Source organism: Phocoena phocoena, chromosome 16 (assembly GCF_963924675.1).
Source record: "Phocoena phocoena chromosome 16, mPhoPho1.1, whole genome shotgun sequence".
NCBI classification, from domain to species: Eukaryota; Metazoa; Chordata; class Mammalia; order Artiodactyla; family Phocoenidae; genus Phocoena; species Phocoena phocoena.
The window spans coordinates 46,507,812-46,522,345 of record NC_089234.1 but is presented as its reverse complement, the minus strand read 5'-3'; the positions used below and the strand labels follow the sequence as shown (position 1 = coordinate 46,522,345).

Sequence of the window (14,534 nt, the reverse complement as noted above, 5' to 3'; positions counted from 1 at the left end):
AAAATCCAGGCTTAGGAACTGGTCCAACCTCCCATTCCCACACCCACACCAGGGCCGTCCTTGCGCTTAGAACTCTCCAGGGTCTGCGTGTCCTGGGAGGGACCAGGCCACATCAGTGCCTGAGGAGGACAGGTATGGGGGGGGGGGGGTCACAGGGACATCAAGCAGGATGGAGAAGGCACAAAGGTAGGGAGACCCCCAAAGCTTGGGGAGCAGAGACAGCAAAGGGAGGTCAAGGGATTACTGAAGAAAGCGGGCACAAAACACAATGGGCAAGTGCCTGGACACGGGGACGTGGGGCAGACAGGGTGAAGGGCGTGTGGAGAGGCAACAAGACCTGCCCGTACCAGCTCAGGGAAGACGGCGGGCTTCATTTATACTGCACGCCTGAGGCATAGCAAGTGCCAGTCAGCGCTGACTGCGGAGAACAAACGCAGGGTCAGACACTACCTCTGTGTCTACGGGGACAGAGTAAAGCAAACTTCAGAAAGTATCACAGTTTGCCAAAAAATTGACCACAAGTAGCTATCGGACTGCTTCTGAAATAATGAAAGTGCTTTTGCACCTATAGGACAGAGGTTGGCCCCCTAAAATAGCAAGCTTCAACTCGATTCGAAAGTGATACTGGAATTTACCCCAAAGAGAACAGCTTGTCTTCACGTCTAGGGACGTGTTATGCTCTCAGGACGTGTCAGGACAGAAATCCTTTTTTACGTTGTTGGACCCAACTACTTAAAAAGCAAAGCTGTTAGTTATTTCTTTTGGCCTAAAGGAACCAAGAACATTTGGAAAACTCTGCACTAGTCTATCTATGAAGCCTCCAGCTCAGAAAACCTTGAACAACCCAAGCATAAATAAGGCACCCCTTAGAGAGAGACCCCGCTGAGCAGCTTTGTCTCCCTGTTGGAAATTACCCCGAACCCCTGCTCGTGCCCTTTATTTCCATCCTGACTTCCCTGTTCCACCAACTCCAGCCTTGCTCAGCCTGCTCAGCGCTAGGGACAGGGCACTCAGGACCTGACCTCCCCAAAGTCTTGGGTTCGGGCAGGGCAGGCCCACGCAGTTCACTTCCTCCTATCTCACCTACAGCAAGACCCAACCCTGCATCTCACCTGCTCATGATAAATGAGGCAGAAGCTGTTACCTAGAGATGGTTGTCACCAGAAAGGAGGACACAGGGCTCACCAGGCTGCCAGGCTGCCAAGGTCAATGCACCTCATTCCTGCCTGGAACACTGTGCACCTCTAGATTTCCCAAAGATTGACTTTTTGCACTCCTGGGAAGAAGCTGCTACATCTTCGCCCTGCAGTGCTGCTCTCCTAACTGGAAACACCTTGCCTTTTCCAGACCACCAGAGGGCTGGCCCAGAGGAGCCCGTTCCAAACACCAAGTCTGCTGCCCCGAATACTGGTGTTTCCCAGGGCTTCACCCTTGGCCCCTGCCCCTTGGGGATCCCCTTGGGGATCTTACCCACCCCCATGGTTTCACCTGCCTGACTCAGAATCAGTTCTCACTGCCCAGATCAGATGGGCGCTTCAGCTCTACATTTCTGCATGCTTACTGGACATCAGTGCAGGAGGACCTCCAGCCAACCTCACTCTCATTTCCTCTGTGGCCAGCTTCATCTCTTATGTTCCCTCTGTCGGCCGTGGGCACCATCCTGCACACAGTGAGTTAGACTCCTGGGTATCATCCCAAAGCTTTCTCCCTTACTTGCACCCAGTTATTCAAAACTTCTTATTTGACCTCCAATGTCTCTCCATTCCTACTGCCAAACTTTGCAACATTTCAAGCCTGGGAAAATACAAAAGACTCTGCCTCTTCACCCTGTAGTCTGATTCCCCCAGATCCATGTCTCAAGCAGTCAACAGAGGGGTCTGTCAAGACTTTAAACGCTTCTCAGGGTTTCCAAGGACTAAAGCAGAGATTCCCCAAAATGCCTGATGATAAATCATCTAGACTGGATGTTAAATATTAAAATTCCAACCCAGACCTAATAGACTAGAATCTCCAGGGCAGATGCCTGGGAATCTGCATGTTAACAATGGCCCTGGAGATTCTTATCATTAGGCAAGGTTGAGAATACTGGCCTACAAAATCAAGTGTAAATTCCTTAATATTCAGTACAGGCCCCTCCACTATCAGCCCTGCCTGCCTCCCCTCGTTACCCACTGCTGGCCTGACATTCCAGTTCAGGCTCCAGCAGTCCTGACCCACGGCTGTAGGGCCCTCCATCCACTGATTTACCGTCCCCTCTGGCTCCCTGCCCCACGTAACAGCCAGTGTCCGCTCAAGCACTGCCCCCCGCCTCATCACACAATGCTCCATGCACACCTTCATCACTGCACCCGACTCCATGACATCGTATCTGCTTCTGTATCTGCCACCCTCTAAACAGATCCGCCCCTGTGTCCCCAAGTTTCCAGCAGAGCAGATGTACCATAAAATAAATGCCCACTGAGTGAGGGATAAATGAATCTACCGAGCACTGCAGGACACTGTCGTCCATGTTATTTTCCAATGTGATGTCTTCGCTGAGCCCAGCAAAGCTTCCTCAGCTGAACTGATCATCTCTCTGAAGGCTGCCACTCATTTCCTCATCATGTTTGCTACTCTTCTCTAGACTGAATCTATCTTTCTGAAAGTGAGGTTCCCCAAACGGACGGTGTAGTCCACATTAGTGTCTCCCCAGCACAGTACACATGACACAGCCAACTTCCTTCTCAGGGACACCAGGCCAACTTACTGTATGCGGATGGAAATAACACAGGCTGTTCCTGCTGCCATATCACCCTGCAGATGCGCATCTAATTCACCACCGACATCACCAAAGTCCCTTCACAGAGAGCCTCCCGTTGACTCTCCTACACTGCCTGTGATTCGTTTTCCCCAAATGTATCACTCTGCCATTTTCCAAATTGAATCTCATTCTGGTATTTCCTGCTCGTATTTCTTACCTCCCTGGATTCCCTTTTCATTATGTTTTACTCCTTGCTGATGTTAAGAACTTCCCAATTTTGTACTTTCTGTAAAGTTCATTAAGGTGATGTGTGCCCCCTTTTCAATGTCATTGATAAAAACAATTAAATGAAATCAAACCTAACATCAACCCTCCTGGAAACCGCTCCAGAGGGTTCCAACACCATGTGTCACTTAGGGCTTTTGGATCCACGTCCTCTGCGGGCAGGGCTTCTGGCTCAGTGAAATGGTCACATGGCATAAGCAACTGAAGAAACTGTGTAACATTCCTTGCCTTTCCTTCTACCTCTGTGTGATAAAAATGACACTAAGTTCACGTGGTATGACAGGTTCTCTAAAATAAGCCAAGCGTGACTCCACTGTCACCCAGAGGATCACACATTTTCATTCTTCATTAATTATCATATCGTTTGGTACCAACAACACTGAAGTCAGGAGCTCTCCCCACCTACGATCTCATACATATGCGGTTTCCAGACAAACCCCAATTTACTACTTCCCCATTCTTCAAAATCCCCAATTCTCCATCATATTTTAATAATTTGCACAGTTAAAACATAAAATGGCAACTTATGCTTTGTCCCAAATTAATATAGCCAATATTTTTTTAGCCCCATACTTTCAGAGGTGTCTTCAGGAAAAAAGTCATGACAAATTTATTTATTAACATAGTTTTTTTCCCCAATAATTGCTACTTTTTTTTTTTTTTTCCACCACACACACACATGTTCAAGGACTTACTCTGATTTGGGGGAAACTCAAAACCACACAGAGTAAAATAAAGCAAGTAACACTGCAATTATGGGGGCAAATTGTTATTTGGTCTGTTCTTAAATTTCTGTTCCGGTTTCTGATTTTGCATGACACTGGTAAAGCACTCTGCAAGCACGTGGCTAACGAGCCGGACTTCTTCAGGAGCCAGCATCTCGGGGACCAGCAGGGATGCGACAGGCTGCAGTTTACACACAATTTCCTGGACACGCCTTGTAACTCCACCCCTTCCTCTTCCACTCATAAGAGCAAATCAAAGTACCGAGAAGTGGGGAAAAGAGATTAGTTCCACTGAAGTCTTAAGAACCACCTCAGGTTTTTGCAGCACGTACCCAAATAAATGTTCTAGAAGGAACCCAGCTTCATTCACTGAAAGTAGACGCACATGAAATAACGGACTTGATGACGGCACTCACTTGAATGTAGGAAATCCTTTTACCTATTCTAACTGGCAGAGCGGTCGTCACTGCCGAGAGATTTACTACACGGCTCCGGAATACACCCAGACATAAAAATTAAAAGGGCATATATAAGATCTTATGTTTCAGAGCCAAGTAGTATCCAGAGTGGATTCCCTCCTTAGCCTGTGGTCATCCGATGTACTCTTCTATTTTCTGTGCCAAAATACATATTTATATTAATAGTCATTTGTTTTCCTGAATTAATTTGCTTAAGGAGAAAAAGTGCACAACATTTCAGATGATACATCATTCCGTGCTTAAGAACATTAAAATAAGCAAACTCCAAAGACAAATGAAGTTGGACTATCCATGTAAATTATTTACTTTAACATATAGGATATTAAAAATGCCTATTCACAACTGAGTTTTATCCCTTCGACAACATCACTAATGCCTTTAATATTATACGACATGTATACAACAAAATTAGATTCTTTTTCACACTTGGGATCATCAGCTTTACTCTGTGATTCTCTTGATCTTCTACCAGACCAAATTCAGGTTCCAAGCACTCAAAGATGTAATTTTAGTACACAGTAGCCAGTCTTATTAAAATTGTGAGAGGTGTCTTCTTGAATGGAACTTCAGTGGCAAAAAATGATAGCCCTCAAACACGGCACTGGGTAGCTAAGTTGTTCCGGAACGCGGCCCACGCCTCCTATCTGTCTCCAGGAAGGGAGGGCCACCTCTGGTCCCTTGCCCACTTTCGGATGAATTTCTCAGTGAGCTGTTGCCGGAGGCTTGGATCAATTCCTCTGGGCGATGGGTCAGAACCACTGAGGCTGCCCTGCTCTGAGGCCTGGCAACTCACATCAGGCATCCCGACCTCCCAATGCGGGCCTCCTCCCATAGGTGCCCGGCACCCTGCCAGGCAAAGCGATCAAGGCTGTGCAGACCTGAGCTGGAGGCAAAGAACACAGCCAGACCAATCTTTCAGCTGCAAAACAGGTTTTGGCCAGGGGTGGCTTGGGTGGCATGGGGCCAGACACTTGTCCCTTTCTGTTCAGCCTTCCACGCCTATAATACAAGTCAGCCACAGCATCCATGTAAAGATCTATCCTCATTCCCAGGCCTGCCTCATATGGCTTGGCCCTTAGAGGCGAAGAAGATGTGTTCTAGCTCAGCAGAGCCGTCCTGGAGGCCACTGCCTGGCCAGCTGGAGGGAGGCCCACTGACCTGTCACCCTCCCACTCTCCCCAGAGAGTGGATGCACCCTTACCTCTCATTTCTGTCGCCGAGGAGCCATTGGACCAAGCTGTCCACTTATTCCTGTGCTTGCTGATTTCCTGGACTTTGCAGACGTAATGCCCTTGATCGGCTGGCCGGAGGGTCAAGACAGAGAGGGTGTAGAGCACCCCGCGCCGCTCCTCAAGGAGGCGCAGCCTCTGACGGTAGGCGCTGCGGCTGAAATTCCCATAGTACTGCACCACCCGGAGCTTGGTCATCTTAACCATCAGGGCCTCCTGGGAGTCCGGGCGCGCGAAGAACCAGCGTACAGCCAGCAAGCTGTCCTTCCGCCTCTTCTGGGAGACGTGACAGAGAAGAGTAGCATTTTCCCCCTCCAGGTAGTCAACCACGGGCCCCGGGGACACGGTGACATTGAGGGCCCCACAGACCTCTGCAGAGAAAAAAGGAAAGAAGAAAATGAGGAAGGCCACCGCCTTTCCCCAGGTGAACACACATGGCGTCTTCTCTCCAGGAGCCAGGTTGGTCTGCATGGCCAGAGAGGTGGGCCACCCCCATCCCCTCTGTGCTCACTCTGCTTTCTCAAAAGAGCCCTCCTTGGGGTGTGGAGTGTGCCTCTGTGGGCACCCATGTCCTCATCTATGAGATGATCCCAGCCAAGCGGGATGCCATGGACCACCTGGCCCAGATGTATTTTTTTTTTTAATTTTAATTACTTGCTGACATTTAAAAGTCAGGACATAGCATATAAAGATTTGGATTTGGGGAAGCTCTTAAAAATTTCCAGCTCACATCCAATCGCCCCTCCCCACCTGCCTCCCAAGGCCTGCTTCCATCAGTTTCATCACCTCCCTGAGTGGAAAACGCTGTAGCCCCTTTCCCTATCTCAGGCATTTCAGCTGTAACCAAGGCAGGTTATCAGTACCGGTCAGGCGGGTGTTAAACCTGTACCAGGGAGCTGGAATGACAGGGGTGTCTCAGCTTCTTGCTCCAAGTCTCTTAGGACCAGGATCCATGGTCAAGGAGTTGAAGTGCAAGAGTAAAGAATGAATGAGCCCAGGAGCAGGGAGGGGTGCCAGACTCTCCCAGCACCCCAAAAGATGCTCCAGGACTCCAGGCCCAGGCCGCTACTTCCGGTCCTTTGGCTTCTTAGTTAGGGCTGCCCCTCCTAGCCGCCATTCTGCCCCAAGCTGACTTTTGAGAGTGCCACTCCCTGGCCACCCAAGATCATCCAGCCAAGCCGCCCTCACAGAGGCCTCCTCCCAGGAGACGCGCTGCATGGCGTCTGCAAGGATTGTGCAGTGCGGCGGTGCAGCTCCGGAGCTCACGGTCGGGGGAACCTCCGCCTGGCAGGCAGAGCCCAGAAAGGGACAGGAGGTCCAGAGCTTCCTTCTGTCCAAGCTGGGCTGTCTTCTCACCAGGTCCCACATCGTCACCCCTGCGCTGCCCAGCACATGACTCCAGGAAGCACCATTCCCTGCCCACTCCAGTGCTCGAGCAGGTGCCCCCAAGGTCATCCCAAATCACAAATGGCCCCCAAACACCGCCTTCTGGTCACATGAAGGGACTTGGGCCCTGACAGCAGAGTCACCCAAAGCTTGGAACTCTGGTCAGTGCTGCAGGTAAGCAAGGAGGAAGGATGAAAAAGAGAGCAAAGGTTTGGACCTTCTACTGCGAATAGGCTGTGAGTCAACAAGGTGAGGCCCTGTGTGTGTTGGGGTGGTGGTTACTGGGGGGGGTATGACCTACAAAGTATCCTTCATTGTAAAAACCCAGGCAATAAGTTCATCCTTATGTATGGTTTCCACTATTGATTTAATAAACTAAACACCTTGAGAGATATGACTTGAGGGTCAATTTCATTTCATTTTCTTTCTCATCTCTTAAAAGCCAGGCCACCAGGACACTCCAGGATACTCCAAGATCCTTAACTTAATCACACCCATGAAGCACCTTTTGCCATATAAGGTGACATTCATAGTTCCAGGGATGAGGACGCAGACATCTTTGGGGGTCATCGTTCAACTCACTGCACTGTGATAGTCTTTTGTCACCATAAAAAAAAAAAAAATGATGGAAGTGAATTCAGAAGAAAAAGGTTGATGCTTGGCTGGACTCAGCTCTTCGTGGACAAGAACGAGGTCTTCTAGGTCTACAGTGACAAAGGACAAAGCCGCCCAGGGAGATACTCGGGAAATGCAGATCAACAAGTAACCAAGGAAGGCACACGCTCCCGAGTAACAATCTCACTGTCCACACAGGTCACTCACGCAGGACAAAAAGAGGAGGAACTGCCCTTACCGTCTTCCTGTACCTCACCCACCCAGCCCCCACTGCCCACACATCATGTTAAATTAGTCCAAAAGCATTTTCCCCGAATGCCAGGATTCAGGCTGAAGTTCACACGGGTCCCACAGCAGGAGTTCCCTGGTGAGTGGCCACACAGCCGGAAACACCAGGCTGACCCCACTCCACTAGCTGCCCGGGGGTTCGGCAGGTCGACAGCAGCAGAGATGGAGCAGCTGGCTTCCAGAACTGAAGTCCCGCTCTGCCCGCCCCCGAGGGCTCCCCACTGGAGACAAGGAGAAGGCAGGAAATTGAAACAATATGGATGGGATGAGAGCACAGCCAGGACCCCACACCCTAGTCTCCTCCTATCAATGCTGCATGAAGGAGGGATTATTTATAGTGACTGAGACCAGGAGAACGTGCCAAGTGCTCTAGTCCCCATGAGAGGCCAGATTCCATCCTACAGGCGAACCAGTAACTCTTCCTCTTCTGCAGCTCAGGCCGCGTCAGCAGCTCCCAGGAAAGGGGACCGACTGAACTATCTTCCCCAGAGGAGCCCTCGTTCTTGCTCTACTGGTGTGCCTCTCTGCCTTCAGTTGGCCCCATACCCTCTTACAAATGGCCCAGGCACACTTCTCCCACTGAAGTGCTAGACCCTTGTTACGGGCTGAACGGCGTCCCCTGCAAATTCCTATACCGAAGCCCGAATCCCCAGGACCTCTGAATGGGGCTGTATTGGAGAGAAAGCCTTGAGAGAGATGACTAAGTTAAAATGAGGCCCATAGGGTGTACCCCAATCCAACATGACTGGTGTCCTTATAACGAGGGGAGATTAAGACACAGACACAGACAGAGGAAAGACCATGTGAAGACACAGGGAGAAGACAGCCATCTATAGGCCAAGGAAAGAGACCTCAGAAGACACCAACCCTGCAGACACCTTGACCTCAGACTTCTGGCCTCCAGAACTGGGAGAAACAAAATTCTGTTGTTGAAGCCCCCTGTCTGTGGCACTTTGTGATAGCAGCCTTGCTCTCAGGAAGGTTCATTTCAGGCCTAGTCCTACCACCAGCCCGAATATTTACACCCACTTTCAATGGGAGCGTATGGGGGTGGGACTGAAACAATGACGCTCACAGGCTCCTCGGCAGCGTTAAGCTTTGCTAGAAGACACAGGCTCTCAGGTTGTGTGGATCGCTGTGCCTGCAACGACCTTTCTCAGAAAGCTGGTGCCCCAGCTAATGCCCTCCCCTTGACACTGGAAATGACTACCCTAAGCCCAGGGAACACAACTCAGCTCTCAGGCACGCAGCTGTGAGAAGTGGCATTGCTTGACGCAGGGGAGAAAATGAAGATAGAGGACCCAGTGCTTGGCCAATGTTAGCTGAGCTGGATGTTTAAATACTAGGAGAGAGCATCACACAGCTTCTGCCCCATGGCAGTCATCAGGCTGCAGAGGGGCCAAGAGGCAGGCAGTGGAGGCAGGCTGACTAGAGTGTGGGGCCGGGGCCGGGGGGGTTCAGGCCTTTCCCTTCTGGGTCTCCACACCTTGCAGGGCAGAGGGGCAAGGCAAGCAAACTACAAGACAGGGGAGGTGGGGTGTCACTAGACCCTCTGACACCAGGTAAGGTAAGGGAGCAGCCAGGGGCAGGGCAGAGTCTTCTCTCTCCTGGCCAAGGAGGGAGAAGCATCGAAGTCATTCTAGGCTGGAGAATTTAATTTCTTGCTTTCTGACCCTGCATTGCAGGGAAAGGAGGTGGGAGGTAGATCCCCCGCCCCCATCCCCTGGCCACCTCCACAGTCAGTGCTCCGCTTCTTCCAGCTTACACCCCAGCTTATGCTTTGTTCACTTAATCACTCAACAAATAGTTGCTGAGAACTGCCATGTGCCAGACACTGTGAGAAGAAGACACATCCCTAACCTCGCATAGGTGAGAGTCCAGTGGGCTAGGCACTGGTCATCAGGAAAAAGACACAGGAGAATGTGACTACAAACAGCAACACATGCTACAGATAAAAGGTGTGGGGCTTATGAAAATCAGGGTGAGAGACTTCCCTGGTGGAGCAGTGGTTAAGAATCCGCCTGTCAATGCAGGGAACACAGGTTAGAGCCCTGGTCGGGGAAGATCCCACATGCCGCGGAGCAACTAGCCTGTGTGCCACAACTACTGAGCCTGTGCTCTAGAGCCCGCGAGCCACAACTACTGAGCCCGCATGCCACAACTACTGAAGCCCACGTGCCTAGAGCCCGCGCTCCGCAACAAGCGAAGCCACCGCAGTGAGAAGCCCGCACACCACAACGAAGAGTAGCCCCTGCTGGCCGCAACTAGAGAAAGCCAGTGTGCAGCAACAAAGACCCAAAGAAGCAAAAAAATAAATAAATAAATTTATTTAAAAAAAAAAAAAAAATCAGGGTGAGATTCTGATCTCTGCGTGTCAGGGAGGAAAGAGACCCTGGAGAGGTGACCCTGAGCTGAAGGCTGAGGTAGAATTCATGACATAAGTTCAGGGCAGCAGTGAAGAATGATCTTCCTGGAAGACGATTCTACCTGTGCAAAGGCCCTGAGGCAGGAGGAACATGGTGCAGACTGGAAATGGAAAGATCAGTGTCCTCCAGTGAAGTGCACCACACCATCGCCCAGGCAGCCACCTGTGTTTGCAGACTAACCTCAGGAGGGGCCGTTGCACCTCAGTCAGGGCCCCCAAGACCAGTTCTTAAAGGAGGAATATAACAACATGGGCAGGAAAGAGACTGACCCAAAACAGAGGGTTGGGATTCCTGCTGCAGAGAACCATATTCCTTCAACAAGCACGTGCTCCATGACTTGGTAGGTGGGTGTGCCTGCCCCACCGTGGGCTGGGCGCTAGGATGCTCAAGGCCCAGAGCCTTCCCAGTGGTGTAGCGGGGCTATAGGCAGAGAGCCAGGGGTTGGAATCCAGCAAAGCCGGGCTGGAACCCTGGTTCTATTAGGAGTGAGGCTCTCAGAGCCTCAGTATCCTCATCTCAAAAACAGGAAGATGATGCCTTGCGTGGTGGGTATAAGGCTCCAACAAGAAAGCACCTTGAAAATATCGATAAAATTTGCACTCCCTGAGGGCGCAACAGGTGGGGATAACAGAAAGTGACACGCACAGTGACCTGTAAGCAGGATGGGCTTCTTGTGGGTATGATCTGCAGTCACACACGGCCCTATGCTTGGAGGGCCCCCACTTGATTTAATCTCTGCTGTTGCCGTCTTAAAAGCTTAAGAATTTTTAAATGAGGGGCCCCGCATTTCCATTTTGCACTGGATCCCACAAATTACGTAGCTGGTTCTGCCTGTAAGTGAACATTAAGTTCCTGTGGATAAAATTTATGGGGTCTAATCCTCTTGATCCCATTTGGATAATGTTGTAAAAAGGACTAAAGCTCACAAAACAGCCTAAAAGGACATCAGTGTGGCCAACAGTACGCAACCAACTCATGTAGTACTCAACCTCCCCCTCTCCCTCCGTCCCTCTCTCTCTTCCTCTCATACCCATCATGAAGTGAGAAATAGCAACTTACAGGTGCAGGGGAGTATAGAACTTCTAACAAAAACAAGGCACCTGCCTCACCTGGGACACAGAGGTAGCAAGGCTGGGGCCCCTCTGTTCCGACCTGGCTAGAGATGTGCTAGTGGCTCTGTGCTCCACACTTCTTCTCTGTCCTGAACAGACTGCCCCCCATCCTTTCAGGGAGCCAGGAGCTCCTGGCTCCCTGAATGCGAATTGTGTGTTCCAGTTGGCAGTGCAAATCTCATTCTTATTAAAAGGACAGTCTGAATTCATGACAAATAAATCTCTGAAAGAAATACAATTGTATTACTTAAAAACCCATGGCACTAGAAGCCAGTATTTACCGAGCACCAAGCAGAGACTCAGTCTATAGAGTAGGTAATGTGTTCACATTAAGGCGGTCACCTTAAAATAGCTCTTAACCAGGACAAACACATGGCCTTGACCAAAGATGAACGCTAACATTTGCTGGGTGTGACCTCTAGACCAAGTACTGCTCTACTGTAGATGTATTTTCTCAATTTATCCTCATAGTATGTTTATCCCCATTTTTACAGACAAGAGGACTGATGCCCAGAGAGGCTAAGCCACTTACTCGAGCTCACACAGAACATGGCAGAGCTGGAATTAGCACCTAGGTCATCTGGCATCAGAGACAACACTCACTCACCAATCTGGACCACAGCACGGCTTTTAGTAAATATTTGCCCCTCACTTTGCTTTTCTGTAAAATGATAGGTGGGACTAGGTAACCCCTAAGGTCCCACTTCTCCCCACAATGGAGAGGCAGAAAAGTGCACCAGTTAAGAGTCCAGACTTATGTATAAAGTGGTTCTGCCAGGCTCTCTCTTGAGGGGGATCATGATGAGGGATTGTGGGTGAAAAATTTAGAAGAGAGACAGGCACACATGAGTGCTGCACTAGCTGTCATCATTACGCAGCCTTAGGCACAGCCAGGGTGGACTCTAACGGTTCTCTAATTCCAGCTCTCTAGGCTCCTGAGGTCTCCTGGAAACATGAGAATGTCTTTGACCCCCAAAAAGCTCCTCTCTGGGGACACCCTCTCTGACAGCACCTGCAATTAAGAAGGTGGTCATGGAGCACAGGCGACAAAGATCCCTGTGCACCCTGTATCTCACTGGCTGCTGGCCACTAGAGCTGCCCTGGCCCAACCATCTCGGTCAAACCTCCAGTAACTGTCAGCCAAGACAGTGACAACTGTGAAAGGAACATTTTCCACAGGGCCGATTTCAAGTTCACTGGAAACTCCACTGCACTGGTAGCCAGGGGACAATAGGTAAATTTCTTCCCACTGTGATCCAAGTTCCTCCCCCCTAAAACTCTGGTGTATGCTGGCTCAAATGCCAGCTCCACCATTTGGTAGCTGGGCCACCCTTGGAAAATTACTTAACTCTATGCATCAGCCCCCTTACTTACAAAACACCAGCAACACAGCCCAGCCAGGCCTCCTGCGTTCAAATCCCAGCTCCACCACATATAAGCCTTGTGACTTAAAGCAAGTCAACGCGTGGACCTGGCCTCGGTTTCCTCATCTATAAAATGGGGTAATAATAATAGCACGTCCCTCAGAGGCAAGCTTAACTGAGTTAATGTTTGCAAAGCACTTGGATAGATATATTTACTCTCGTCATCATTACTTTTAGGCACTGTCATGATTATATGAGATAACTGTAGCTCCCAATGGACACCCAGAAAATGTGAGTACCATCGATATATTTATTATTACTATTATTCTAGCCAGCACAGCCCTTTCAGCCTTGAGAGATAAGGAGAGAAAATTCTTCGGCAAATTAGAAGTGGGAGCAGAAACCCCAAATGAAAGCTAGCAATGCAGGTAGGGGCTGCCCCTAAAGCACGGTGGTTTGGAAAAGGGTAAAGGGCCCGCGGCTCCAGGCAGCCGCGGATCCCCTATCTCCCCAGGCCTGGTCATCATGAAACGCCCGCGAACAAGTCCTCAGACCCGAACTGCCAGCGGCGCAGATCCGGCCCCTTCGGACCGGGTCCTCCGAGGAACTCTCCGGAGAGAGTTAAAGGGAAGTTTCTGCCCACACTAACCTGCCAACAGCTGTCGGTGCTGCCTGTTGGGAAGAAGACAGAAAACAAACCAAAACTAGGGCTCGCACGGTTCTGCTCGCATCTTCCACTTGGAGGCCTGGCCCCTGGAAGGAAACCGGGCTGCGGAGGGTCTCCGCGGAGCGCTGGGGTCCCGGCCAGGCGGGGAGCGAGGAAGGGGCGCAGCATCCCCGACCCTTGGGAGGCGCCGCTGTGCTCAGCCGCCTGACCAACCAGACCCGGGCCCACGGACGCCGACGGGGACCGCGAGGGGACAGCCCAGAGGCGGCAGGGCCTCCCAGCCAGGCCCAAGCCCCGAGCCCCGGGCTCCCCGGCGCCGGCCGCCCTCGCCCCACCCGAGGGGTCCCCGAGGCGCCCGGTCCCAACGCGCTTACCCGGGGCCGGAGCCCGCGCCAGCAGCACGGCCGCCGCCAGCGCCAGGAGCCGCATCTCCCCGCCGCGCCCAGCGCTGTGACGCGGGAGCAGCGCCGCCGCCCGCCCGCCACCACAACCAACCCCCACCCGCCCCCCCACACACCGACCCCACCACCGCGCAGCCCGCCCCGCGCCCGCCCCCGGCTCGGCCCCGGCCCCCGCCCCCGCCCCCGCCCCTCGGGCCGCCTGCCCCCGCCGGGCCAGGGCTTCTGGACGCCCCGAGCGGCGGAGGCGCGGGCCGCCGCCAGCGATCCTCTCTGTGATCTGTGGGCGGCTCATTTCACCACCCCCATTTCACAGATGTGAAAACTGAGGTTCTGAGAGGCGTTGGCTCAGACACAGGACATACTAGATGCAATGACATTGGAGGTCACTTTGCATTACAGGCCAGTTATTGCTAAGGGGAGGGTGTCTTGGAGGTTGGGAAGAGGGTGGGGGGCGACTCCCAAATTCTGGGGCTTCCCTGACCTAAGGCTAACCTGCTGCCCAGGGAACCTCCTGCAGTCGCTCCACAGAGACCTTTGGGAGCCGAGGAGCAGCTGAATTTGGATGCGGGTGGGAGGGTATCAGGGACGGAGACGCTTGGAAAATTGAGGTCCACACAGATAAGTTCAGAGTGTGTGGACACTATAAACAGCGATGGCTGCTTAGGGTGCCCTCAGCCACAGACCTGGGCTAGATACTTTGCACCATGTCACTAAATCCCGACACTGTGAGACCCTGGGACAGCTTTTCAATCTCCATGTGCCTCAGTTTCCTCCACCTGTACAGTGGGAAAATTGGCATGTCCCTCATTGGGTGTTG

At 51.6% G+C, this 14,534-nt stretch overlaps 1 protein-coding gene across 1 annotated transcript in view; it reads right to left on the bottom strand.

The window, feature by feature from the left end:
* Positions 1-13,775, bottom strand: part of VSTM4 (V-set and transmembrane domain containing 4) — an 86,569-nt gene extending 72,794 nt beyond the window's left edge. The window contains exons 1-2 of the mRNA XM_065894610.1: positions 13,691-13,775; positions 5,431-5,829 (exon numbers count right to left, since the gene is read on the bottom strand). Coding sequence (XP_065750682.1) covers positions 5,431-5,829; positions 13,691-13,745 — 454 coding nt within the window. The 5' untranslated portion in view covers positions 13,746-13,775. The remainder of the gene's footprint in view (positions 1-5,430; positions 5,830-13,690) is intronic.
* Positions 13,776-14,534: the final 759 nt, after the last annotated feature.